The sequence below is a fragment of the Penicillium mononematosum genome (genome assembly GCF_028829835.1).
Source record: "Penicillium mononematosum strain IBT 11891 chromosome Unknown utg000001l:1.0-4488741.0:1.0-4491989.0, whole genome shotgun sequence".
Taxonomy (NCBI): Eukaryota; Fungi; Ascomycota; class Eurotiomycetes; order Eurotiales; family Aspergillaceae; genus Penicillium; species Penicillium mononematosum.
This window is the reverse complement of record NW_026643271.1, coordinates 1,751,537-1,775,967: the sequence shown is the minus strand read 5'-3', so window position 1 is coordinate 1,775,967 and position 24,431 is coordinate 1,751,537. Positions and strand designations below refer to the sequence as shown.

At 49.2% G+C, this 24,431-nt stretch overlaps 11 protein-coding genes across 11 annotated transcripts; 6 read left to right on the top strand and 5 right to left on the bottom strand.

Moving 5' to 3' along the window:
* Window positions 1-105: 105 nt before the first annotated feature.
* Window positions 106-843, top strand: N7519_000633 (uncharacterized protein; the record flags this gene model as incomplete). The annotated part of the gene is made up of 3 exons (XM_057287411.1): window positions 106-243; window positions 311-760; window positions 826-843. 3 exons carry the CDS (start codon window positions 106-108, stop codon window positions 841-843), a joined length of 606 nt encoding a protein of 201 aa, XP_057153494.1.
* A 209-nt stretch (window positions 844-1,052) lies between these two features.
* Window positions 1,053-2,930, bottom strand: N7519_000632 (uncharacterized protein; the record flags this gene model as incomplete). The annotated part of the gene is made up of 1 exon (XM_057287410.1): window positions 1,053-2,930. One exon carries the CDS (start codon window positions 2,928-2,930, stop codon window positions 1,053-1,055), a length of 1,878 nt encoding a protein of 625 aa, XP_057153493.1.
* Window positions 2,931-3,419: 489 nt separating this feature from the next.
* N7519_000631 (uncharacterized protein) lies at window positions 3,420-5,772 on the bottom strand (the record flags this gene model as incomplete). Its single annotated transcript, XM_057287409.1, has 10 exons — window positions 3,420-3,559; window positions 3,612-3,704; window positions 3,758-3,817; window positions 3,874-4,007; window positions 4,065-4,159; window positions 4,214-4,371; window positions 4,421-4,801; window positions 4,853-5,109; window positions 5,172-5,548; window positions 5,626-5,772. The coding sequence occupies 10 exons, from the start codon at window positions 5,770-5,772 to the stop codon at window positions 3,420-3,422; spliced, it is 1,842 nt and encodes a 613-aa protein (XP_057153492.1).
* A 1,244-nt stretch (window positions 5,773-7,016) lies between these two features.
* Window positions 7,017-7,389, top strand: N7519_000630 (uncharacterized protein; the record flags this gene model as incomplete). The annotated part of the gene is made up of 2 exons (XM_057287408.1): window positions 7,017-7,058; window positions 7,183-7,389. The coding sequence occupies 2 exons, from the start codon at window positions 7,017-7,019 to the stop codon at window positions 7,387-7,389; spliced, it is 249 nt and encodes an 82-aa protein (XP_057153491.1).
* A 367-nt stretch (window positions 7,390-7,756) lies between these two features.
* Window positions 7,757-7,954, top strand: N7519_000629 (uncharacterized protein; the record flags this gene model as incomplete). The annotated part of the gene is made up of 1 exon (XM_057287407.1): window positions 7,757-7,954. The coding sequence occupies one exon, from the start codon at window positions 7,757-7,759 to the stop codon at window positions 7,952-7,954; it is 198 nt and encodes a 65-aa protein (XP_057153490.1).
* A 726-nt stretch (window positions 7,955-8,680) lies between these two features.
* N7519_000628 (uncharacterized protein) lies at window positions 8,681-11,074 on the top strand (the record flags this gene model as incomplete). The annotated part of the gene is made up of 1 exon (XM_057287406.1): window positions 8,681-11,074. One exon carries the CDS (start codon window positions 8,681-8,683, stop codon window positions 11,072-11,074), a length of 2,394 nt encoding a protein of 797 aa, XP_057153489.1.
* An 813-nt stretch (window positions 11,075-11,887) lies between these two features.
* On the bottom strand, window positions 11,888-14,148 carry N7519_000627 (uncharacterized protein; the record flags this gene model as incomplete). Its single annotated transcript, XM_057287405.1, has 5 exons — window positions 11,888-12,244; window positions 12,294-12,582; window positions 12,641-13,049; window positions 13,105-13,826; window positions 13,895-14,148. Coding segments are annotated over 5 exons (2,031 nt in total), but the record flags the coding sequence as incomplete, so codon positions are not given.
* Window positions 14,149-14,374: 226 nt separating this feature from the next.
* Window positions 14,375-15,268, top strand: N7519_000626 (prefoldin subunit 5; the record flags this gene model as incomplete). The annotated part of the gene is made up of 4 exons (XM_057287404.1): window positions 14,375-14,551; window positions 14,682-14,939; window positions 14,999-15,116; window positions 15,216-15,268. Coding segments are annotated over 4 exons (606 nt in total), but the record flags the coding sequence as incomplete, so codon positions are not given.
* A 380-nt stretch (window positions 15,269-15,648) lies between these two features.
* N7519_000625 (uncharacterized protein) lies at window positions 15,649-18,591 on the bottom strand (the record flags this gene model as incomplete). Its single annotated transcript, XM_057287403.1, has 11 exons — window positions 15,649-16,252; window positions 16,308-16,598; window positions 16,655-17,241; window positions 17,315-17,542; window positions 17,603-17,705; window positions 17,761-17,803; window positions 17,852-17,983; window positions 18,045-18,181; window positions 18,240-18,429; window positions 18,481-18,503; window positions 18,560-18,591. The coding sequence occupies 11 exons, from the start codon at window positions 18,589-18,591 to the stop codon at window positions 15,649-15,651; spliced, it is 2,370 nt and encodes a 789-aa protein (XP_057153486.1).
* A 1,239-nt stretch (window positions 18,592-19,830) lies between these two features.
* On the top strand, window positions 19,831-22,303 carry N7519_000624 (origin recognition complex subunit 1; the record flags this gene model as incomplete). Its single annotated transcript, XM_057287402.1, has 3 exons — window positions 19,831-20,604; window positions 20,660-20,781; window positions 20,836-22,303. The coding sequence occupies 3 exons, from the start codon at window positions 19,831-19,833 to the stop codon at window positions 22,301-22,303; spliced, it is 2,364 nt and encodes a 787-aa protein (XP_057153485.1).
* Window positions 22,304-22,719: 416 nt separating this feature from the next.
* On the bottom strand, window positions 22,720-24,078 carry N7519_000623 (WD40 repeat domain-containing protein; the record flags this gene model as incomplete). The annotated part of the gene is made up of 1 exon (XM_057287401.1): window positions 22,720-24,078. The coding sequence occupies one exon, from the start codon at window positions 24,076-24,078 to the stop codon at window positions 22,720-22,722; it is 1,359 nt and encodes a 452-aa protein (XP_057153484.1).
* Between the last annotated feature and the right edge of the window lie 353 nt (window positions 24,079-24,431).

Here is a 24,431-nt window from a genome sequence, read left to right as displayed (position 1 = left end):
TGAAGGGCAATTGATTCTATCCTCTTGACTCGCATGTTAGATTGTCTTCATATCTCCTATTACAATTTATTACCTATCCTCACGACTTAATTTAAGCATCACACCATGCACAAGACCAACATCCATATCCCGGGCCTCGGCGGATCCAATGCCTTCACTCGGACTCTGAGCAAGGACGACGTGAAGATCTGTGTAGCCGTCGAAGAAGCATTTACAGAGGCGGAGCGATGCTCAGAGGAAAAGGTAAGCCAGAGCCAGAGCCGAGCCAAATGAGTAGTTCCCAGGATTTCTTCTTCTGACACGGTGCAAGTTCTGCTATCGCCTGGGAGCATGCCCGGAGCTATGTCTGGGACTTTTTGTTGAGAATGAACAAGATCCAGATTCACCTACGCTCATTGGACATGTCATTGCAGTCCGCTCTCCTTATACTCGTATCACCGACGGGTCGATGGCAATGCCGGAGAATTGGCGGTCACTGGATGGTGAGCCTGTCTTTGTCAATGATGAGTTAATCGGGAATCATAAGTACGGTGATAGCGTTGCAATTCACTCTGTTGCTATTTCGCCGGAGTATCAGGGAAAGAAGGTTGGGAGAGCTCTTGTCCGGGCGTACCTTGAGCATCTTGGGAGGGGTTGCTTTGGAGCGAGCAAGGTTGTGCTTATTGCGCATGATTACTTGGTGAAATTTTATGAGAGTGTTGGATTCAAGAATCAAGGGAAAAGCCAGTCTAACTTTGCAGGTGGTGTCTGGTTTGATATGGTACGTTTATTCCCAGTGTGGACTACCTAGGTAATGATCGTCGAGTGCTAATAGATGTCTACTAGACTTTTGATCTGGAATGATCTCAATTTTCGGTTTGATTTCTCGCACTGCAACCATATTATACAGGATCCAAGACTTCACAGGCACCAAGATGGTACCCAGAATAAAGATAGCGTTGAGGATAAATATAGAATTCTTTGCGATGCCTTTTCTTCCAAACCAATTCCTGCTCACAATATCTTCTGTGAGTGCCAAAACCGAAGTTACTTATCATCTCCAAGGTATTCAGTCAATAGACCGCATCAGTCTGTGTTGGATCGAGTCTGCTGGCTTCCATGCCTCTCGGACCCTCTGGAGTTCCATTCAGCCACTTCAAATCTTCTAGGTCAATCATCACAAAGGATTGTGATGTGGGATTCCACAGTACGTTGCGGAAGGATGCATCTTTCTGAACAACTCCATGTTCTTGAAGTGTACCCTCGAGATTTTGCGTCTCCTGTTCAAGGTATTGACACACTTCGAGACCGGCATCTTGATCTGTTCGGATTCCAGACCAGCTGAGCAGCAACATGTATCTCATGTCAACTCCATGATACCAATATGGGATCTTAGGCGAAAACATCCCAAGACATACAGGAATTTGGGATCCCTGCAATGGCATCAGATTCTGATAGTTGCGAAATTCAGCGTGGATCCTGTGGGACTTGCTGGCGCCAGTAGCCTTGATCAACATCGTGTACCCATGAGACAGCAACGTAGCTTTTAGTAGATAGCAGGTTCGACCAATGATGTGCAGTTGCTGAAATCCTGTGTACCGATTCTGCCGAAGCTGTTCATTCATTCTCTCGCAGATCTCCTCTGCTCTGATTTGATGTTTTGCTGTGCCGTGCTCAGCAACATTCGGACAGTTATCATCCAGGATGTCCTTTTCAAAGGTGCCCCGGAGGCATGCCTGGGTACAGTAAGGCTTGTAAACATCTGACAACCTCCCGGAGAATTCTGAAGTAGGGCTTTCATCAAATACCCTTACTATGATATCACCCACAATTTTCTGCCAGAAGCCAGGCCAGATTGAGTTTTCATAAATGAACTCTGCTGGTGGACGGAACCGAATTTCATCCGGGGTTTGGGGCATGTAGACTGAGTGATCGTCTTTGAGTGGATGATATGTTTGATAGACCGCATCCTGCCATTGTTGCGATGGTGGACTGGCAGTTAAAGTCTGTAGGGCAAAAGCGAGGACTTGGCCCAAAGCCGTAAGACGAACCCAGTTTGGACGCGAATCGTAACCATGAGATACGACGTCTCGACCAGGAACACAGAGGTAGTGTTCGACAGCGGAAGAGTCTTCTGGGGTGATGTGAAGAAATATCAAGGCCTCTCCTGTGTAGATATACCCATACCGGCGCCCAGAGCAAATCATTCTAGAGTAAAGTCGGGCGATCGCACGGATCACCATGTTACTGGCATGTTCCTCAAATGTATTGGGTTCCTTGTCCAAGGCCTCTACCGGTGATGTCGTGCGCAACCCTGCGACCAGTTCGGGCACAGTCAGACAAAAGGATGGAATGTACAGGACTGCGTACGCTGGCTCTTGGAATTCAAACTTCGTAACAGAAACGCAGCAATCACTGGGGCGGTCGAACTTCAGTCGCCCGCGGACGCTAAAATCGTATCGCAGTGTGTCCTCACGCCCCATAAAATCAATAATCATCGCGAGGAAATCGTCCAGTGTTCTGTGTGCAAATTGCTTCAGAGTGTCTTCCGAATGCACCGTGTACCATTGCAGGTGATGAGCAGTGTATTTCATAGGGGTTCGCGAGGGAAAGACCCATCTATTAACCAATTCGGGCGCTTTGCAGATTTTCTTCCATGTCGCTTCTTGGAGTTGAGGGAATTCAAGCCAAGGCTCGAGCGATAAGGGGCATAGTCGCTCATCCCCTGGGAACCAGGCCGATGGCCAAACCAATGAACGTACATCAATCTTTAGCGCATGTAGGAAGATATGATGGACGCTTTCAAGATGCGCGATCAGTGGAATGTTGGGCGGGGGAGCTGGGAGTGAAAATGGTGAAAATGGTATTTGCGAGCTTGTAGCTCCCGGGTTTGCGGGCCCTTCATCGAGGCTTTCGATCATATGTTGCCATTCTGTCCATGTTTGGTCCATGACTGTAGTGAATATGAAAATACAAGTCGAAGAATATGGGGAGGAGAGCGTCTTCGACTTCAAGGGTTTTAATATTTGGAGATGTGTTGATTCGCTCCTGCCAAAGAACGCTCTACGCCCTTGCCTGCATGTACCTGATATAGGAATGATATCACTGTTGGATACTATAGAACCGTTGATATAACGAAGTATAGCAGGTAGTGTTTTTAGACGGTCTTTTTAGACGTCTGGTTATATAGATCTTGTCCCCCTTCCTACTTTCTTAGGTAGGTATGTATTCACTCTTGGGACGTAGTCATGGAACGATACTAGAAATGTATTCTGCATATGTAACGACCGGGATTATTGCAGTTGTCATGTAGTTCAACTCTACCTCATAAGGTAGGGTAATAAAAAAACCAGTTTACCAGTGATAGAAAGAGTATCAACCCCAACCAGCAGTCGCAGTGTGAAGATATCCAGTACGTAGACGTACGACTCCGTCAGCATTTATCTGACCCGGTCGCCCAGTGCAATGATTGGTGGTGGTCGTTCGATATTCTGTCTGAAGATATATCGCTTGATCCACCAAGGAAGCCACACAGTCAGTTCGTAGTGAATGAACTTCTTGGTCGGCACTGAGAAAACCTCTGTAACCTATGTTAGTATATATTGTCACGGAAATCCATAACTCCAACTTACGATCCAATTCCTCTAGAGTTAGCTGCTTGGTCTCCCTCACAAAGCAGAAAATCATAAACCATGCGATGAGGTTAAGACCAGCATAGAAGCCAACTAACGCGAGGGTTAGCAATCTGAACACCACGTTCCAGAAGTTGTCAACTTACATGCACCGGTTTTGGTCATTACAGTCATCATTCGAGGGAAAGTCAGACTAAGGACGCCAGCTGCAGAGGATTTTGTTAACGGCATGTTCGGTGGATTAGATGCCCGGAATACCCACCAAAAGTGTTGTTGATGCAAACAGCCCACGCCATTCCTTGCTCTCGCTGAATGGTCGGGAATACCTCAGCGGAGTATTGGAAAGCGACTGGTCCTTCACCTAAGGAGTAGGCAATAGTGAATAGATACACAAACCTAATCGAAGACATCAATCAGTCTATGCTCAGACAAAGTGGAAATGGTCAAGCTTACAAGGCAACCGGTGCAATCATCGCGGCATGATTATCTGTGTTGTTTAGAAGAGAGAGACCAGCGGCTAGCAGGAAGATGCACATGAAGGGGAATGTCTTTGTAAGAAAAATAGTCAGTAATATTCCACAATAAATTCCGAACCGACTCACAATTAACGTCAGGGTTCTTCGGCCTTTCGTATCAATCAGGAATAAAGTAGGAATGGTGGCCACGACCTGGATAGCACCGTAGCCAAGAGAGGCATACAAGGCCTGGTCCTCTGTGTATCCGACGTCTCGGAAGATGGTTGAGCTGTAGAAAGAAATGACTAAAAGGTGTTAGCGGTGGCTACTCTCACTGGGCGAGACACAACTTACTGTTGATACCGCACATTTGTTGCGCAATCATGACCGTCGAGGCACCATAGTTCGCCCGTCTGATCCTCGGAACGGCGAAACAATCCCACAGACGAGAGAAATAGCCCGCGCCACGAGCCTCCTTGAGTTCCTCTTCGTAGATAACGTATGAATAATAGAAGTCTCTGGCAGCAATGATTGGATGAGCTCGCAAGCGCAACATCGAGTTGAATCCTTCAGCATGTCTGTTATGCTTCATAAGCCAGCGAGGAGACTCAGGGCAGAAATATATTCCAGCACCGAGGATGAAAGATGGGATAAACGCGGAACCGAGTTGGAGACGCCAAGCGATGTCTTTGACGTCTTTGACAATAACATTGGCAGCAAAGCCCAAGAAAATACCTGCGCTAAAGGTTAGCCACGTTTCTCGACGAAGGGATGAGCGATACTAACCAGCTACGACCCAAAGTTGCCAGAACATAACAAGAGCACCTCGAGTCCGGGCCGGAGCCATCTCAGCCGAGTAGATCGGCACCGTAGCGTTCTTTGCCCCAATGCCGATACCCATCACAAATCGCGCAGCGAAGAGACCTTGCCATGACTGTGCAAAACCAGAGCCAATTGGCGTAGCAGTGAGACACAGAGCAGTGACGAAAATCTCACCTCGTCGGCCCAGATAGTGGTTAAGCGGATCGACAATCCAAGCACCACTATGTACAAGGTCAGTCACAAAGGATAGAAGGAAAATGTTCTTCACCGGTGCTTTACTCACATGAGACCCGCGGTCAAGAAGATGATAGAGTTGACGATTCCCACAATCCATTCATCCGTTCCTTTGCCGTCAATATGGAATTCCTCGTGGAAGGACAGGTTGGCACCGTTAGATCCAGTCTGATCCCATCCTTGTGTGGCGGCTCCGACAGCACACAGACCGATTGAGTACCAGAGCATTTTCGGACCATGCCATTTATGGTCCCTCTCGTATGTAAGCGCGGCGCGCTCCTCTTCGTCAATCTCGGTAGCCGACGGGAAGTCGTTGGGGCTCCGCGCAATCACAGCAGCTCGACCAAATAGGTCGGCGTACTCACTCATGTTGTGTGACTCGGCATAGGCACGGGCATCAATCATAGCCTGCTGCTTGGAGCTGCGCTATATACACAAAGTCAAAGTCAGCTTTCATGCTCGACGTGACTACCAAAGACTGGGGGTTTCAGTTGTAGGCTTACCATCAACGGATTCTGAACGATATTGATACCGATAGCCTGGCGGCGCTCAGGCGCATCAGCGTTGGCCGCCTCATCCAGCTCTGCTTTATTGGCCTGGACCACATGCTCATAGTGAGGAGGCGCCTCCTTAGACGTCTTTTCTTCCATGATGGGGAGCTTTTTGGTAGCTTTTCAGATACAGGAGATCTCAGATCTTACGATTCAAAAAAAAAAAAAGTTTGGGGGGGAAGATTGGTTACCCCACAGAATATAAAACGAGATCAAACTCCCCCCGTGGGGTGAGCACAACTGCAGATCAAACCCAAAGTGAGCTTGTGGCTTTGTCCAAGGACGGCCACATTGGACCACCCGTCAGCACTAAGGCGCTAACGGGGATCCTAGCACCCGGTCAAGTTACAGGCAACACGCCATATTATTACATTTGTGGGTTGAGACGTCACCGACATAGATTAAGGCAGTGGTAAAGGCATGTTAGAAATAGTGTAGGACAGCCCCCGGATTTTAAAACCCACCCAAATCTGACAATAATCATCGATCATCGATCACCGCTGAATCCACCCATGTCAAAGCGTATGCGGGGGTAGAAGGATGATCATGAAGGCCAAGCCTCGGCCTTTTGAGTCATGCGGTAAAAAACGTGTTAATGGAATAGGCTCGAAACTATAACCCTGCAAGGATATGTTTTATTACAGGCTGATTGGCCGTTTGTCTCCCGTAAGCTGAAAAGGAGGTGAGTCTCAGATTCGGATTCCTGCATCTGCGACATCCATGGAGATGACGAAGAACGTGTAAGACTGCAGTCAGCATCGGATATATCCGGATCACATGATGCCGCCCAGCCCTCTATTCAGCCGCGAAGTCGTCGATCTCATGACTATATGCTAGGGTGACATTTTGAATACTATAGTTGGATCCTCCTCTGAAATCTATCGGAAATATTGATCTTCGATGATGCAAAGCATGGAGGTTTCTTCGTCTAAAGCCGCTTACACCATTATAGGTGGTCTGTGGTCTGACAAGGTTGCGTGGTTGCCTCGCGCCTTGAGCAGCGGAACCCGTTCATCCCTCAACATCCTTGTCCTGGGTCATGTAGTGACCCCTCTACATATCCCAATGTTCAGACCTTCCCAGGCTCTTCTCCTTTCTTGGCGCGGACCTTGAGTGGACATATAAGACCCAGCCATAACCCAAACCCGAGGACCGAGTATACGAGGTCTACACCGGGCGTGGGAAGGGGAAACGTGATCAACTTTTGTGGCTAGAGGCGGGACCATGCAGCCGAATATACTAACTGGTTTATAATAGTCGGACACGAGCGATAGAATTATAGCAGGTTGCTTCTCTACTTCTGAAGGAGTCATTCTTCGGCACTGAAGCAGATCCCAAGCAAAATGGGTTTGATCGCCTACTTCATATTGCCTTCGTCTCTAAGAGTAATTCCAAGTGACAATATCCTATCTGGGAGCCCATCAGAGAGGTATGGAGTGAGATTGGAGTTCAACATAGCCCAGATGGTTGCTCAGGGAATAGATATGGGTGTCAGTGAACTGATTCCAGCTTATTACTGGAGCTATTGTTCATCGACCTGAGCTCACCTACGAAGGCCCACGAAAGCGGGTTCGTGGGGCGATATTATCAGATGGTCTGCGCTTTAGTGCACGGGAGGAGGTTACCGTCACAGCTGGTACCCTCCGCACGCCTCAGACCTCATGCTCTCTGGGATTGGACCGACTAATGCATTTCTTCGCACGCTATTTGCGGTGACCAATTTACCAGAGGATTGTAAGACACTGAGCGATCATTTCTCCTCCTACAGTTATGCAATCCGCGCAACCCCGACCCCGGGAAACCTCTTGTTGAGACACTAATCGTCTATACGCCGTTCGGGGTTGCAGGGGTCCAATAGATGGTAGCTTTATCATGACCTCGGTCATGTTACTAGTATCTACTTATATAGGAACCGTTAGTATTCGATCGTCATCACTCAACGACTCACCTTTGACCGGTCCAACTACTTCACATAGGAGTTGATCACGTCAGGCCCATCCATGGCAGCCGTCGCGTTATACAGGCTCTGCTGGATACACGCACATTGACAGAGTACATCGAGGTCGAGGTGCCTCCCCGTGGAATGTCTACCTTGTCCTCGCAACCGCCAAGTGAGGACTTCGAGGTGCGTATTCGAGCGAGTGGTATGGCTCACAATCATTTCGCCGGCACTGCTGCAATGGGAAAGATGGTTGATCCAGACCCCCGTGGCGATAGAGTCCAGAACCCTCGCGTCCTGGATGCAAGTATCTTGCCTGTAGGCATTAATGGTTACCTGTAAGCTAATCTTGATGCTATTGAAGAGCAGGCCGTAGATATTATTCTATGTCAATTGTCAAAGTTTTGGTTGCGCAAGACTTCGCTTCCGTATCCATTCCCATATCAAGTTGCAGTTTAAGCGGCTGATAACCAAGCTGAATGTTGTTCTATCGAACATGTTCCACTAAAGGCAGCAGGAATATACAGACATTCTATCATCTTTCGGATCATTCCCTTTGATGGTGACAATTTTCGCTTAAGTAGAAGGCTATTTATAGATTTGTTCCCTCTGTTTCTAAATGGCGGTTCTAGTTGTCCTTGGGCACTCCCTTTATATTCCTTTGTTTCTATATCAACAAAAACAATTAGTAATTTATTTAATTGGCTGATAGGTGATAAAGGTCTTGTTTGGATTTGCCGAATATCTCATCAATGACTCGCTTTGTTCTCGACGGCTTCCTTTGACAAGAATATGTCCCTTTGTGTCTCCCGAAATACATAGACAATGTCTGCAATAATCTAGCAAGTACAAAGAAAGAGTCTTTTGAGTATTTAGGAATTGAGGAATTCCTCCTAAACCATCCTGGTTTCTAAAAATTCCAAACAACTCCAAAGCAACAATACAATAAAACAAGTTAACACTTCAACAGTCTAACCATCTAGCAGTCCAATCCAACAGTTCGACATTCAACAGAATCACTTCCTGTGGACATCATCCAATATGGCTCCGAAACCAATAGAATTCAAAATGAATATGAGCACAAAGTTTGAGAAACCAATTTGGGAAGCACTTGGTATCGATCTGGCCACGAACAATGCCGATAAATTAGCCGTCATCCGCTTGCTTCGAGAGATCCATAACCCCATGTTGCACGACTGTCTTCAAAAGGGACGTGATTGGAGCTCGACATTTAAAGGTAAGTTGGGATTCGAGATTAGACGCAGGCTCACAGAAAGGCAAAACGATTTGCCAGCTATAGTTCGTGCTCATGTCCCAGATCCAGCGACACTTACAGAGCGTATGTACAATGTCATTAGATATTACCGCTTCACTGATCCTTCATGGAGAGTCGTCGACCCTAACTATCCTATTGTTGAAGTTGTCCCTCCACCTCCTCCTGCAGGTGGCCTTGCACCTCGCCCTCCTGGTCCTGCTCCTCCTCGTGTTCTTGCTCCTGCTCTTCCTCCTGTTGATAGGCGTCTTCTTGTCCCTGCTCCTGGTTCTGCTTTTGTCCCTGCTCCTGCCCCTGCCCCTGCTCGTGCTCCTGTTCGTGGCCCTGCTCGTGTTCCTGCCCCTATCCGTGGCCCTATTCGTGCTCCTCCTATTGATGATGTTCCTTCTTCTCTTCGTATTCCTTCCTCTACTCTTGATCGTCCTCGTGCCCGTCCTCGGCGTCAGCCTCATGCTCGTGCTACTGCGCCTGCGCCTACGTCTGCCCCCGCACCTGATCCTGCGCCTGCTCCTACGCCTGCTCCTGCTAGGCCTCGTGCTAGGCCTCGTGCTGGTGCTGGTGCTGGTGCTCCTGAGCCTGATCCTGCTCCTGCACCTACACCTACGCCTACTCCTGCTCCTGCACCTACTCCTGCGCGTGCTCATGCTGGTGCTCGTGTGACTGATCCTGCGCCTGCCCCTAGCCCTGCCCCTGCTCCCACTCCGCCTCCGGCTCCTAATCCTGTTCCAGTTCCTAATCCTGTTTTAGTTCCAGTTCCCACTCCTACTCCGACCCCTGCTGCCGCCCCTACTTCGGATTTATATCTCGATGAGCAAGACTCGGCGCTACTGACAGCGCTAATGGGCGCTGGGTACGGACCAACCGACACAACATCTTCTGATCCCGATCCTACTCCAAATTCGTATCTCGATGAGCAAGAAACGGCGCTACTGACAGCACTAACGGGCGCTGGATACGGATCTCAGCCACCCGACACAACATCTGCTGCCCCCGCTCCTGCTCCTGCTCCTGCTCCTGCTCCTGCTCCTGCTCCAAATTTGTATTTCGATGAGCAAGACGCAGCGCTAATGACAGCGCTAATTCGCGCTGGATACGGACCAACCGACACAACATCTTCTGATCCCGATCCTACTCCAAATTTGCATTTCGATGAGCAAGACACATCGCTAATCCGCGCTAGATACGAAGCTCAGTTCACTCCCGACCCACCCGCCATAACATCCCCTACTCCAGCTCCAGCTTCACCTCCACCTCCTAGCCGTTTCCGTCCCCTTTCCCCTGCTCCAGTTCTGGCTCCAGCTCCAGCTCCTATCTCTGTTTATGTCCTTCCACCTCCTCCTATTGATAGACGTCTTACCATCGCTCCTCCTCCTCGAAGTCGCGTCCCTTTTGGAAGGTCTACGGGGCCAAGATCTAAGAATCCACACCAGGCTTTTACTAATACTACAGCTCCTCTTAGTCACTCTCTCACCACGTTTGCCCTCACTCCTTCTTCTGGTCCTCAAGTTCAACCTAGCATTAGTCTCGATCCAGATCATGCTCTCGTTATTGCACCGGAAGACCTTCACGCCCCTATTCCAGATGAACCACAGAACGACTACCTTATGACCGATCCTATGGAAGCTCCATCTCCGCCTGGTACTGACCTAGATGTTTCTTCACTAGAAGGACTTTACGCCCCTATCCCAGATTTACCACAAAGTGACTTCCTCATGACCGATCTTATGGAAGCTCCATCTCCGCCTGGCACTGACCTAGATGTTTCTGCACTAGAAGGACTTTACGCCCCTATCCCAGATTTACCACAAAGTGACTTCCTCATGACCGATCTTATGGACGCTCCATCTCCGCCTGGCACTGACCTAGATGTTTCTGCACCTACTATTGGACGTGAGAGTCGCAAGCGGTCTAGGGATGATGATGGTGAGCAAGATGAACCGTCTTCCCCGCCACGAAAGAAGCAGTCCGAGTGGACAAATTTGACTACTCTAAGTGACTCTTCTTCAAGTGGCAATGAACCAGAGCCGGATGCTGGTGGCGATATCCTGATGGATGATCAACCGTATATGCCTTATAAGATTGCGAATGAGTCTGCTGAACCAGATAGCAGCGTGTGGTCTACGATGCGAGGTTATCTCGGTCTTACGGGCCGCGGATCTACTCCACCGGAACAAGATGAGCAGCTCTAGGACGGTTTGGTAATAGGTGAGTGATTTAGTCGACGACGTTTTAACACAGCCTGGGGGAGTATGGATATGATATACAAACATAAACTAGACTAGACTAAGCAGAAGGGGCAAAGGTGATGATATAGACACTACCCAGACTTCGGCGTCATCATAGTTGATTTTAATACGCTACTTGATTATATATTAGAAATCCTTTTCTTTCAAGCTTCAATTATTTAATACAAGGAATATACGTTCTTTTAAGTTGTTTAGTACATATAATTAAATATTCGCAGATGCAGACGATGTCGCTCTTGTACATGTGTCTACGGGTGCTTGGAACAATTTCATTTTCGATGACGGATGCTGGCTCCAACACCGTAAAGAGGAAGACATTCAAACACATCTTTATATCACCTTGAGCCAATGGGTAGAGGTTGTATAGGCGCCTGACTACTCTCCTGTCTGTACAGTTTCAAAACACGACTTATCTTGCTTTGTCTTCAATGTTCTTTGTTGGATGGAATTTCATTGGTGTCAACACCCACAAAGAGTTTCGTACCTCAGTTTGAGAGCATGAATGAATTCCTCACTTGTAGCAAATTGACTGTGTGTGTGGTGCGAAACCTAGTCATTACTGCCTTTAAAGCTCCAACCTTTCATATGCTTCTTTATCTCGCCCAAAAGCTCATCAGCAAAGTCGGACAAGCCCAGTCTGCCTACAAAATAAGGCATCCATAGAGCATGGGATGATCCATCACGTCATATATTCTTCCAGTATATCACTATGTTCACCTACTATATGGCAGGCAAAGTAGGGTCGGAAGCCAACAAAGAAGGATGATACGCGAGGTTCTCCCAAAAGTCAGTCTCGAAATCGCACAGATCCTGGCTGAAAAATGAAGCCCAATCACCATTCTCTCCTAGATGCGGTGGCGGTTGCGTCGGGGATTGTATTCCTTCGCGATGTATGGAATCAAGGAACCGCTCAATCGTCTGCGTCGCTTTGGAAACCAAGGCGTAGTTCGGATCTCCACGCCGAACGATGCTCCCTACCTGGACCTGCGCAACAAATATACCGAGATTGAGTATTGTCTTGGACCATGAGGATCTCGCTTCGGTTAACGTGCGGTGTTGTTTCAGCATTGAAAGGAGGATAATCCCTGCAGCCGGGAGGCCGAAGTGGGCGATCTGACAGAGGTTTAGTTTAGTACTTAAAGGTTCGAAAAGACAGAAATACCTTCCAAACGAGCCCAGTTCCAGAGTTGACCAGTTGGTCTCGTAAGAGAATCGCGTCCACTACAAGAGAGAGCATTTGATCCGAGATGTCGAGTATAGATGGATCGGGCTCGGTCAGGGTATCGAGAAACGACAATTGAAGTAGGAAGAGAACATGTAGTTGGTCCAGGCGTATGCTAGCTAGAAGGTCGCGTTCGAATGCATCTCCAGAGCATTCTTTCAAAGAACCCGAAAGATGGAAGTGAGGGGGTAGGTGTGCCCATTGAGTTTCGGCTTTCTGCCGAATGATGCTATGTATGTCACACTAGGATGAGCCAGTGTATCCCACATGATAGAGCTCTAACTTACCTAGCTTTCTGGCTGAAATTGTCGCGCTGCTTTGATCGAAGCAATTCGAGGACGTCTTCTTTCAGCGCGGAGCAAAGGGTCGCCCACCGAATACCTGACCTATAGCAGATCGGTGTATCTGTTTTCCATCTGACGACCTCGTCCTCAACGTGTGAAGTGTTCGAAACCTGATCCGAACTTGTTGGTGACAAAGGCACTTGAAAGTGACAGAACCGCTTGCTCATCCGAGGTGGCCGACCAAGGAATATAGCAATATTCTTGTCGGCAGAGTATGTGGTGGCCCAAGCTGTCTTTCGCAATTCCGCAAGGAAAGTGGGAATTGGTGGCTTGGTTTTGTCGACATTCTCATGGTAGCCGAGTGCGAACATGGACGACACAACATCTCCAAGCCTACTCCATGAATGATAGCCTTGATTATCGATGAGCTGCAAGTTTTTCAGATGAAAATAAGGGAGAATTCTTACTTTGGTCCCCGTCAACATGGGTGTGTACAATACAGTTCTCATACTGTAGAACCAGTTGTAGGTCGTTCAAGCAATCCAGGGAGAGCGCAATATCTAATGCGAGATCGCTCAATTTTGTAGATAGCTTCCGAAGCATGAATTGGTCCTTTTCGGTTTTGAACAATGGTGGGAAAAATGATATATCGATCGTTGCTCGGGTCACAGCAGAGAGGAAGATGCCTAGACTTTCCCATCGGAATTTCTGATCGAGGAACTGGGCAGAGAAACTTTCCATATCTGAAGTGCTGCTAAACTGCAAAGGTTCCCGGGAATTTTGTGTTAGACGTTGGGCATATGCCAAATGCCAATTGTCTTCCTGTGAGAAGGACGTGAATAGGCGCGTCATGTTTTCAGTACACTTCTCGGTAAAAGGCTCTGCTAGAGCTAGATTCGCACCGGTTGCCAGCCAAAAAGTAACAAAATCCTTCATGGCGGCTAGAGGAAATGTGTTTAGCAGCTGCCGGAGGACATCCGCGCCTTGGATTAACAAGATATTCTCGCCAGTGGATTGCGACTGCATCAACATAGTCATGTCCTCGGAAGCATGGTAGGTTTCAGACGCATGATAGTCTTGCGGGGAAATTTCGTTGAAAATAGCGACATGGCTGGAGGATCCCAGAAAGCCGGGGTTTGGATAGGGATTACTCCTTGCGGTGAAAGATGGTTGGGCCGGAGGTAGCCGGCTGCAGAGTCAATAAGCATGTGGAAAGAAAGCAAATATGATTACATGTATGAATCACATATCACATACGTAGGAGACTGCACGGGTGTAGAGCTCGACACTGTTCTTCTCTTGAACGGCGTCGTTCGGTAAATGCATATTCCAGCTCTGTCGTTACTTGCACATCGAGTACATGCCGGTCGTTTATGATCACAGGCGACTTTTGCTTTTCTGCAAGCTTCACATGCTGCCAGTCTGGAAGCCATTATGTGGTGAAGATGGATTCCGGAGCGGAGCGGAGAAGAGGGAATCGTCGGAGTGATCTCTAATTTCCCCGATAACATTCTACCTACTTGTATCTACCTATAGGTACTTGTAGTCATGGATAATACACAGGTGACATACTGACAACTTCCTTTTAACAGATCTAGAGGCTCAATACATTATGGAAGTAATAATTAACTCTTTGGTTATTGTCAAGTTAAGTGAGGTAGTCAGGTGCGTGTGTATAACTCGTCCACTATTCTGCCAACACTTCCAAATTTAACCCCACTATCACCACGCGTCAGACCCAGGAGTTTTTTGAAGCTCCCCCCACCACCCTATACACCTATACAGTCCCAATGCGAGGACCTGATCTACAATAACACAAAACTCCCGATTCGGAAATTTATCCCCCAGATACCCTACTCTACTTCCCGAATCCCAAAATGTCACAAAACACAGACGGAGCTCCCCAAGGCTCAAGTGCGTCCCCCATCCCCAACACCAAGATGACAGCGCAGCGCGGGCTTCCGGCTCTACATGCCATATGGAGATGAATTCGCAGCTAACCAACCTGAAACCAGTCAACCTCGCCTCTCTTTCCGTCCCTCAGCTCCGCGCCCTCCAAACCCGTCTCACCTCCGAATTGGAACATCTGACCACCTCGCACACGAAGCTGCGCGCCGCCCAAGCCAAGTTCCGCGATTGTGTGCGCTCAATCAATGATGGCGTGACTGGGAATGCGAAGAAGGGAACCGATGGCCGCGATGAGATCCTCGTGCCCCTCACCAGTTCGCTGTACGTCAAGGGCCGATTGACGGATCGCGAAAAGGTGCTTGTTGATGTCGGAACTGGATTCTATGTTGAGAAGGTACGTGCCGACGGGGATATGGTTGGGTTTATTGGGCTGACGGATTTGCTTTTGTCCAGACTGCGCCTAAGGCGGTTGCGTTCTATGATGATAAGGTCAAGGGCCTGGATGCGAACTTGCAGGAGTTGGAGAAGATTGTACAGACCAAGAGCTCGCAACTGCGCATTGTGGAAGAGAGTGAGTTGGCACCCTTTTCCCCAAATAATAGGAGGCAGGAGTCCTATTGCCTTCCAAGGTTGCCAAGCCCTTTTTTGTCATATGCTAACCTCTCTACAGCATTGAGGCAGAAGATGCTCTCAGAGGGTGCTCCTCAGGCTGCTGCGGGCTAAACTCAACCTATATGGTCCGAATAGTTCAACATGATTTACCCTAGAGAAATCGAAATCATATACAGGAACAAACAAACTGAAGATGAATTATAAGAAGAAGAACGAGAAGAAGAAAAATGGACCGATCCAGGGCTGAAGAGGCTCTACGGTATTGGGAAACCAGGAATAACTTCAAATATGAATTGGAACTATTAATGCTACATACCTAACGATCCATGCTCGATAAGCAAGCTGGACGGTAGCTAGGTAGTGTTGCCTTTTTTTTGGCATTTTGTCGTTTTACTCCTTTTTTTTTTTAGCTTTTCCTTCTTTTTTTCTTTGAGTTGGCTCTTGTGGTCCCATGAGGTTTGACAACATTGGGACGATTGTGCTGACATCGACTAGAACAGACTTCCGAGATCAGTCTCAAGAACATCTGGCATCTCAGCACCTGGGTTCCCCAGCATCCGCGCAACCTGCTGGACAGTGCTCATGAAAAGGCCCAGCTGCTTCTCCTCTTCCACCTTTCGGATTTCGGCCTCCTTGCGGAGTTCATCGTCCGTCTTCGGCTTGTTCGTTTGTTCCTCACCATCCCCCGGTGGGGGAAAGAACACCGATAGACACGCATCTTTGGAAACGTCGAGGACCTTGATATCAGCCTGTTCACCCAGTATATCGTCCCAGTCAGGATTGAACAATGATGCACCCCAGGACACTTTGGGGTTCATCGACCATTGACCAGTCGCGTACGTGTACTCGTCGAAGCGGGCGAGCTCGAATACATGCGGCGAGTCTTTGACTTGGAGCTGAATTGTGGCCTTCTCGACGAAGCGCTTAACTGGCGAACCATAGGAGAACCTCGCCTTGCGCTTGGGGGCAGATCCAATGCTCTTTGCGTTTGCGTTCCATTGGAAACCAATCGAACGCATAAATTTGTCTAGATCTGGGGGGATCTCATTTTCAGGGCAAAGTTCAAGAGCCTTCACTTCAAGTTGCCAGTCGGACCTATATTCAAACTCAGCTTCCAGTAAAATTCGAAAAGGATCCGGAATAAACAAACCTTTCAAAGTCAATCATGCTGATCTGCATTGGCATCTGGCGATCAACAGGAGCACCAATTTGCTTTGATTTGAAACAACGGATTCCGTTGACTTCAAACTCCTGTGAGCCAACAGGAAGAGAGAATTTGGCCTCCACGCGGATCACCGAATCATTGTTCACTTGGTACTCAAAGTTGGCGGAATATCTAGGCATCAGGCTCAACAGCGATTTGATCTTGGCTTTACCCCAGGGCTTAAGGAAGGTTGATTCCATGACTCGGTTGAAGATCTCATCTTGCTGCAACCGGATTCTAAGAGATAAGTCAGTCAGCAAACCATCAGATTCCAGCGGAGGGTGATAACATACCCTGGGAGCAAACGGCCCTCGGTGTTCATGTGGGTAAGCATCTCGCGAAACTCCGAAAACTCATAGGAAGTGCCATCTTTCGGCTTGCGCCACTGTTGCAACGCGAACGAACCGAACTTTGCTCGCATTTGCAGGAATCCCCGGAATTGAGGAATCACATGCAGTGCTTTCCTCAGGCGGGTGGTGACCATGTTCTTGTTGCTGAGCTTGATCTCATCTGCAGTGGTCTTCCAGTTTGCGGCCACGTCTGGGGCCAGTTCCGGTCCACAGATGACAGGTGTCGAGAGCCCACCAGACTTCTGCAGGAGCACATGAGTTCTCATAAGCTCCGCCCGGGGTGCCGCAACAAGGAACACCTTGATTTCCGTCTCGTGCTGGACCATCAGCCTCTCCCACAGCTCTCGGAACCGAGATGCAATGATGCACATATCCCGCTCATTATTTCCAGACATGAAAAGGTAGTCCGGGATACCAGGCTTGATGTAGATGTTCACGTCATATTTCAAGCGAATGAAATCGAGGAGCTCGCGCCGAGCAGTAATAAAGTAGTTCAGTGACGGGCCATCCGGGGGCCAGAGGAAGCCAAGCTGTAGAATCCAGGGTTGGTTAGTCTTCGGAAGGTTCAAAAACAAACTAGGGCTGGCAGAGCGCTATACATACCGTGTAGTCCGTAGCAATTTTCGGTGGCTTTCGCATCTCGGACAATCTTTCCTGGTGGCTTTCCCGTATCCGGGCATGGGCAACTTTCGTATTCGAATGCGCGTGTATCTTGGTCCAACGCGATGATGCCTTAGCCGAAGTCCGCTGCTGCATTAACCGATTCAACATATCCTGAAGCATATTCTGGGCCGCCAAAACCTGATTTTGTCGGCCCCAGATGTGAACCAGCTTTATTGTTATCAGTATATTGAGCCTCTCAAATCTTGGGGAAATTTAGTTGGAACTGACTTTGGCGTTTCCCGCGCTCATCCTCACATAGGCATCTGTCTCCTCGATAATCGTCTGGCGAAAGTCGATCTTGGAAGCTTCTCCGGAAGTCACTTGTCGAATCCTTGAGTGTCTGGGTTAGTTGTAAGACCAATCAGTGCGAATTTTTATGTACTCACTTTTCTTGAAACACTTGGCACTCATAAGGTAAACGATACGAAGCTATATGGCCGTCAATTATGGGCTCAAGGTTGATGTGAGCACACTTACCATCTGGAGAAAGGCCTTTGCGCCACTTTGCCTTGGAATAAGAGTCATTTTGCCCTGGTGCGTTAGGTGGATTCTTAGCTCTGTGTTGCGACTGAGTCGAAGCAGAACTGCCTTTCTTTGACTGAAACCGTGCTCGTGGTGTGTCAGTATGAGCCCCCCCTGCGAGGGGTACGTTGACCTGATTTGGGATTACGCGACGCATAATGCGGCTCTGGTGCGGACGTATTGGAATTGCTGGTGTTAGGCCCACGGTCGTTCAAGACTGGCCCCTCCGGTGCCTGAGCTTGACCTGTTCTGGCCCCAGTGATAACTGCCTGGGTTGGAAAGACGCTTTGGTTCGGAATCAGTGGTCGCGTGGGTGGAGGAGGTACACTTGGGAGGGATCGACCAGTTACGGGCACTGTAGAAGTCGGGGGTGCGGCGGATAGTCAACTGGAGGGGAACCATAGTTCGTATCCTCGAAGCCATCCTCATCATCATGATCTGGACTCCTCTTATCCGCGTGCTCGTTATTGTCCTGGCGATAGATGGTTCCCCGCCAAAGTCTGGACCGGGGCCGTAGTTAGGCAGTTCCCATGCTAGCTAAGTCAGTACATACAACCATAATTGAAACAAGGCTTTTCTCTCACATTTGGCGTTGAGACGCTCCCAGCTGGTAGTATTGATTAGTGAAATGCACTTCTAAGTACGTGTGTGAGATATACTTACTCCTCTTCGTAGGACTCGGGTAGAGCCGCCATTTCAGCGGGATCAGACACCCACCGGCGCTCGAAAACTAGACGTACCGTTTGGAATGAGCCAAGCCGAAAGAGGGCGACACAGTTATCTCAGGAAAATTAAACGGGCAAGTGAAAGAAAAAGAAGATGTGCCGAGGCGCTCCTTGTCGGCAAAGGGACGTTTGAACTGAGAAAAGATCGATTGTCCGGGCGACTGGATGCACCACCTAAGGAAGGTCACCCAGGTGGAAAAAAAGAAAGATAAACGATTGAGACGGATAATGGAGTGCCAGAGGAGACGCAGAGAAATGAGGCTGAAGTGTAGTTTCTTAAATGGGAACTATCAAAGGAGTAGTAAGAGCATCCACCCATTCTTGCCTAGGAACCCTGGAACCGCGGTTATGGATTACATACACGTATGCTGAGATCTCCCGAGGTCGTCACTGCCCATATGTCTATATACCTAGGCCTAGGCAATATGGAACTGGTCGAATATGTCATTTTCTCGGTGCAATGAAAAGATACTGATAGTTCAGAACACCCCGAAACCAATCTTCCTACGATAATCATGGACCTTGTTCTTGTAGACATCTTGACTGTGGAAGACAAAGTGCGCACGCTGCATTGTATACTGAGGTTAAAGTGACACAATCCGTCTATAGTGGCGAGAAATCAAGTTAAAACAGATCCAGTAAGGAGTATATAGATCTGATCCACTAGAATGTCGTTAAATGTCGTTGGATGTTAGGGTTTCGGAGTAATATTGTTCCGGTATCTCCGGATGACCGTATATCTATCCCGCAATCACGAAGCATCTGACAAGTTGTGGTCAAGCACCCCTTTTTTTTTGGTAACAATTCAAATGAATAGGGAAGTTGTCGTATAGCACATGTAGCTATACATTAAGCCCAGCTCTTCAAAATGTTTTAGAATTGTCTAGAATGTTAGTAGGTAAATTCAAGAAAATGTGACATTTAGGCGGACATAGCGAGCAATTCACAGCATACTGTACTATATAGGCTAGAGGTTTTAGCACACTACACCCATAGTGAAGGTCAACTGGACAATCCGATGGATTCATAACATGCACTGTGCACATGTGGTTTATACCTACCCAGCTGCAATATAATAGAGGTAGATGGTTTTTATTGGCCAGACCTCCCTACCGGACTAAACCCGAAAGGGACGAAAAGTGGACAACGCGTCAAGCGCGATTTCTCCTTCATTGCAACTTCGGTTCAACCACATCTCTCGCACCCCCAATGAGCGATAGCGATCCAGACTCTTCGCCTCAGAGGCGCAGTGCCCGTGAGCGCGCCCAATGGATGACCAAGGGAGCTCTGGTTCGAGACGACTCCGATGATGAGCTAGGCGTCGAGGACCTTCCATGGAACTGGATTTACGACACAAATGAAGAGACTACTCAGGAAACTGAGAACAACGATGATACCCCGGCGAAACGTAGTCGAAGACGATCCTCCCGTCCCGCCCGCAAAAAACGCAAAATTGTCGGTGCACAGATGGGTCAATTCCAATGCAAAGTGGGCGATGTGATTCTTCTAAAATCCCCCGAAGCTGGAAAGGACTGGGTTGGCATCGTTACAGAGTTTTTGGAAGAGGAGGATGAGGACGAAGAAGACGAAATTGTCAAATCTGCCAATATTATGTGGTTCGCATCCCCCGACGAATTCATGGGCACGAGGAACAAGCGCCGGACCGACGCCTTGCCCAATGAACAGTACATCACACTCGATTTCAATAGCAACCCCTTGACTTCAATCAGCGGCAAAGGGACGGTCATGTCTCAGAGCGCCTTCAATGCGAAATACCCGAATGGACCTCCAAAGAACAAAACCGAATTGGCGGAATACCACAAGTGCATTGTTTGTCGACGAGGCGTGAACCAGGTTCAAGGGCGGTATACCGAAGAGTTTATCTGGGAGCAAGTGTACGATGAAGACAACATCTACAATCTGATCAATTGGGTCAGGGACGGCTTGAAGGCTTCCAGGAAACGCAAGGTAGCGGATGATGAAGTGAGTTGAACCAGTTCGTTCCAATTGCAGAGGCAGTGCTGATGAGCCATCGCAGTATGTCGACACCAAAGAGACCACGGCACCTACGACCCCGAGAAAGAGGCAGCGACTAGCAGCCACGAATGCCACGCCACAATCACAGCGCAAGAAGTCCCTAATGACTCCCACCCACAAACGGTAGGAAACGGCGGAAATGAATATTCCTCATGAAACGCGACTGACATGTATCAGGATTGTTGTGAAAAAGCCACTCGAGTTTACCCCCCTGGGCACCCGTGTCCTCTCACCCACGCATTTCGACTCTCCTTACCGTCAAGCTCGGAATTTGCTACATGTCTCCACTGTTCCAGACTCATTGCCGTGCCGAAAGACTGAGTTCAACACTGTATACAACCACCTTAGCGCTGCGATCATGGAAGGCACAGGGGCCTGTATCTATATCTCCGGTACCCCAGGCACTGGCAAGACTGCCACGGTACGTGAGGTGGTTGCACAGCTAAACGCTGCCGTGCATGAAGAAGAGATGGACGATTTCATCTTTGTCGAGATTAACGGCATGAAAGTCACCGACCCGCATCAATCCTACTCCTTACTATGGGAAGCCTTGAAGGGCGACCGAGTCTCACCTTCCCATGCATTGGATCTTCTCGAAAGAGAATTCTCAAATCCCTCCCCTCGTCGGGTCTCCTGTGTTGTGCTCATGGATGAACTGGATCAACTTGTCACAAAGAATCAGTCCGTCATGTATAACTTCTTCAACTGGCCTGCTCTCCGCCACTCGCGCCTCATTGTCCTGGCTGTCGCAAACACCATGGATCTTCCCGAAAGAACCCTAAGCAATAAAATCTCCAGTCGTCTCGGTTTAACCCGTATCACATTCCCCGGATACCGTCACACAGATCTAATGGAAATTATCAGCACCCGCTTGGCAAACGTACCGGGCAACATCGTTGACCCAGACGCCGTCCAATTTGCAAGTCGCAAAGTAGCCGCCGTCAGCGGTGATGCTCGACGAGCTTTGGATATCTGTCGACGAGCTGTTGAAATCGCCGAACAAGCAGCCGACGAGGCTGCTGCCGCAGATGAGGCCAAAGACGAGACAGAATCATTGCCTCCTACGCCCAGCAAAACCCCCGCTCGGCGCAATAATGCTATCGCAGCCAAAGAAGCCGGGACATCAGCCGTGGCTAAACCTCCTGCAAAGGGCCAACCGGGGCGCGTTACTATCGCCACTATTAAGCAAGCCATTCACGAAGCTACGTCAACTCCACTCCAGCAATCCTTGCGCTGCCTTCCGCTATCAGGAAAGCTCTTCCTCGCCGCCCTGCTAGCTCGCGTCCACCGGACAGGCATTTCAGAATCTACATTCGGCGACGTCCTCGATGAAGCCCGTCGCATCGCCGATGCAGCCGTCGCCGTTGCTGGAGCCGCTGGTGCCGGAGTCAAAGATTTCTTGCTGGGTGGAGGCCCCAGTGCTCGCGTGCGGAGCCTAGGCCATGCGGCCATGTCGCTCATGAACTCAGGTGTCCTGGCGCTGGAGCAAGGCTCTGGCTCTAAAAGCGTACTTGGGGGTACTACGATTCCCACTCGCGGCGATCGCAGTAGTAAAGTTCGACTTAGGGTTGCAGCGGAAGACGTCAGGTCGGCTTTCAGGGAGGATGCTGAGGCTAAAGGCTTTGGTTTGGGAATTGAGCAGTAATGGTGAGGGTTTTGCCTTTAGGAGTTTTGATACGATACGCATTATCTGGAGTTAGTGTAATATCGCACAATAGTTTGCATACGATACCCTTTCAGTCGAGCTGTGTCTTGCGCTCTAGATCGTAAAGGCTAATTGTACGTGTTGTCCATCTGGTCGATTGCCAAGGGTATCATTTGGCTCAATTGGGTTTGTATCATACAAAACGTTAAGGCTCTTTTCTCAGAGACATGGAACGAACCTTTCCGAGGAAATTTCTCCCGATACATGTTTGAATATTTTAAAACCAAGGGCCTTCCACAGACCGCGCTTAACTCCACATAGTGCCAAAAAGAACTTGATGGCAAAAAAGAAAATGAGTGCAGGGTATTGAGAAATCGGAACAGAGGATACGAATGCCAGTGATGCTGGTCCTCCCTCTAGTACCGCTGTCTACCGAGAGTCGGGGCCCAAGTCAGAGGGTGAGTCTCGGGGGTAGCTTGTTCGTCCTGCTTCCAGATCTTAATGGTCTTATCAGCTTCGCCAGTGATAAGACGCAAACCAGTACGATCAAAGGTAGAAGCCATGATGCCGGCTTCGGCTTCGAGAGAGCCGGGCTGGGCAGTAGTCTCCATAGATTGGAAGCGATGACCAGTCTTCCAGTCCCAGAAGGACATGGAACCGTCGTCACCACCGGAGAAGAGAACGTTCTCGTCGTTGACGGCGAGAGAGTTGATGACCGAATTCTGGCCCTCAAAATTTTGCATGAAATCGCCCTTAGGGCACATCCACTGCTTGATGCTACCGGTACTGGCACTGGCAAACGTGAACTCAGTGGGGTGGATGGCCAGGTTGCGAACACCCTTCTTGTGGTGCGTCAAGACACCCATGCTCTTACCAGCCGCCAAATCCCACAACCGGACTGTTGAGTCCAGCGATCCTGAGATAATCTGAGGGTCGGCGTCTTGGCACTTGATGTCGGCAACAGTGCCTTTGTGTCCGCTGAGAACGTGTATGTTGCTTCGCGTCCGCATATCCCAAACTCGGCACACACCATCACGACCACCCGTGACTAACAGATCGAGACGAGGGTGAAGGGCCAGTGTGTACACTCCGCTAAGATGACCGTGGTAGTGACGAATGACCTTGTTGGTCTCCAGATCCCAACACTTGACCATCTTATCCTCACCGCACGAGAAAAGGTACGGATGCCGGGGTGACACTGCCAAGCCACGGACGGTGGAGATGTGACCGGTGAGAGTAAGTCGCAATGCGCCCGTCGCCAGATTCCAAATCTTGATTGTCCGATCTCCTGCTCCACTAGCAAACCACTGGTTGTTCGGTTCCACTGCCAAAGACCGCACCCATCCCAAGTGTCCCGAAATAACGCGCATCAGCTTCCAAGGCGCGTGCCACTCAGGCCGCTGTTGCTTGGTGGCCGACGGTCTCTGGACCAAACTCTTAGGTTGGTCTCCAGCTGCTGCTCCCGCTCCCGCTCCGGCGCCCGATGGCCGCCTCACAAGTGACATGGATGAGCCACTGCCGTCTGCGGGTGCCTGCGCCTGAATCTTCGGTCGTTTTGTTCGGCCTGCTGTAGCCTTCGCCTGTTTCTCTGCGAGAGCTCGGGGGAGCTCGGTAATATCTGCGTACTCCGCCTTCCGTCGGTAGGAAATGCCGATTGAGCTGTCTGTAAGAGTTGTGGGTGTGACCATCAGGTATTCGGTACCAAAGAGTTCGGCAGTCCGCTTTGCGGACATGCGCACGGCGTCATCGGCGGACTGGGGTGAATTGTATTCCATTGTAGTTGCGCAAGGTATTGATGTGGGAGGGTGAGATGGAACGGTGTGCTCTGAAGGAGAAGGAGCTCCAAATAATCACGATCTGATGGGGCGCGTGATAGAAAAAAAAGCCTGCGGCAGGTTCGTGACTGCAACCGAGTCCGGAGATTCAGCCTAGAAACCAGGCTTGTAAGCGCAATTAATTGGGGACCGAAACTGTGTCTCTAATTGGTGCGAGACAAAGTATGGTTGAAGATGATACAAAGACGTGCATGAATCTTTGGATCGAAGTTGCAGCGGGTGTTCATGCCTCAGGCGCCATCCTTGACCAACATTATGTCTGGCCCAAAAGGGCGGTGAGGCTGGGCGGTGGA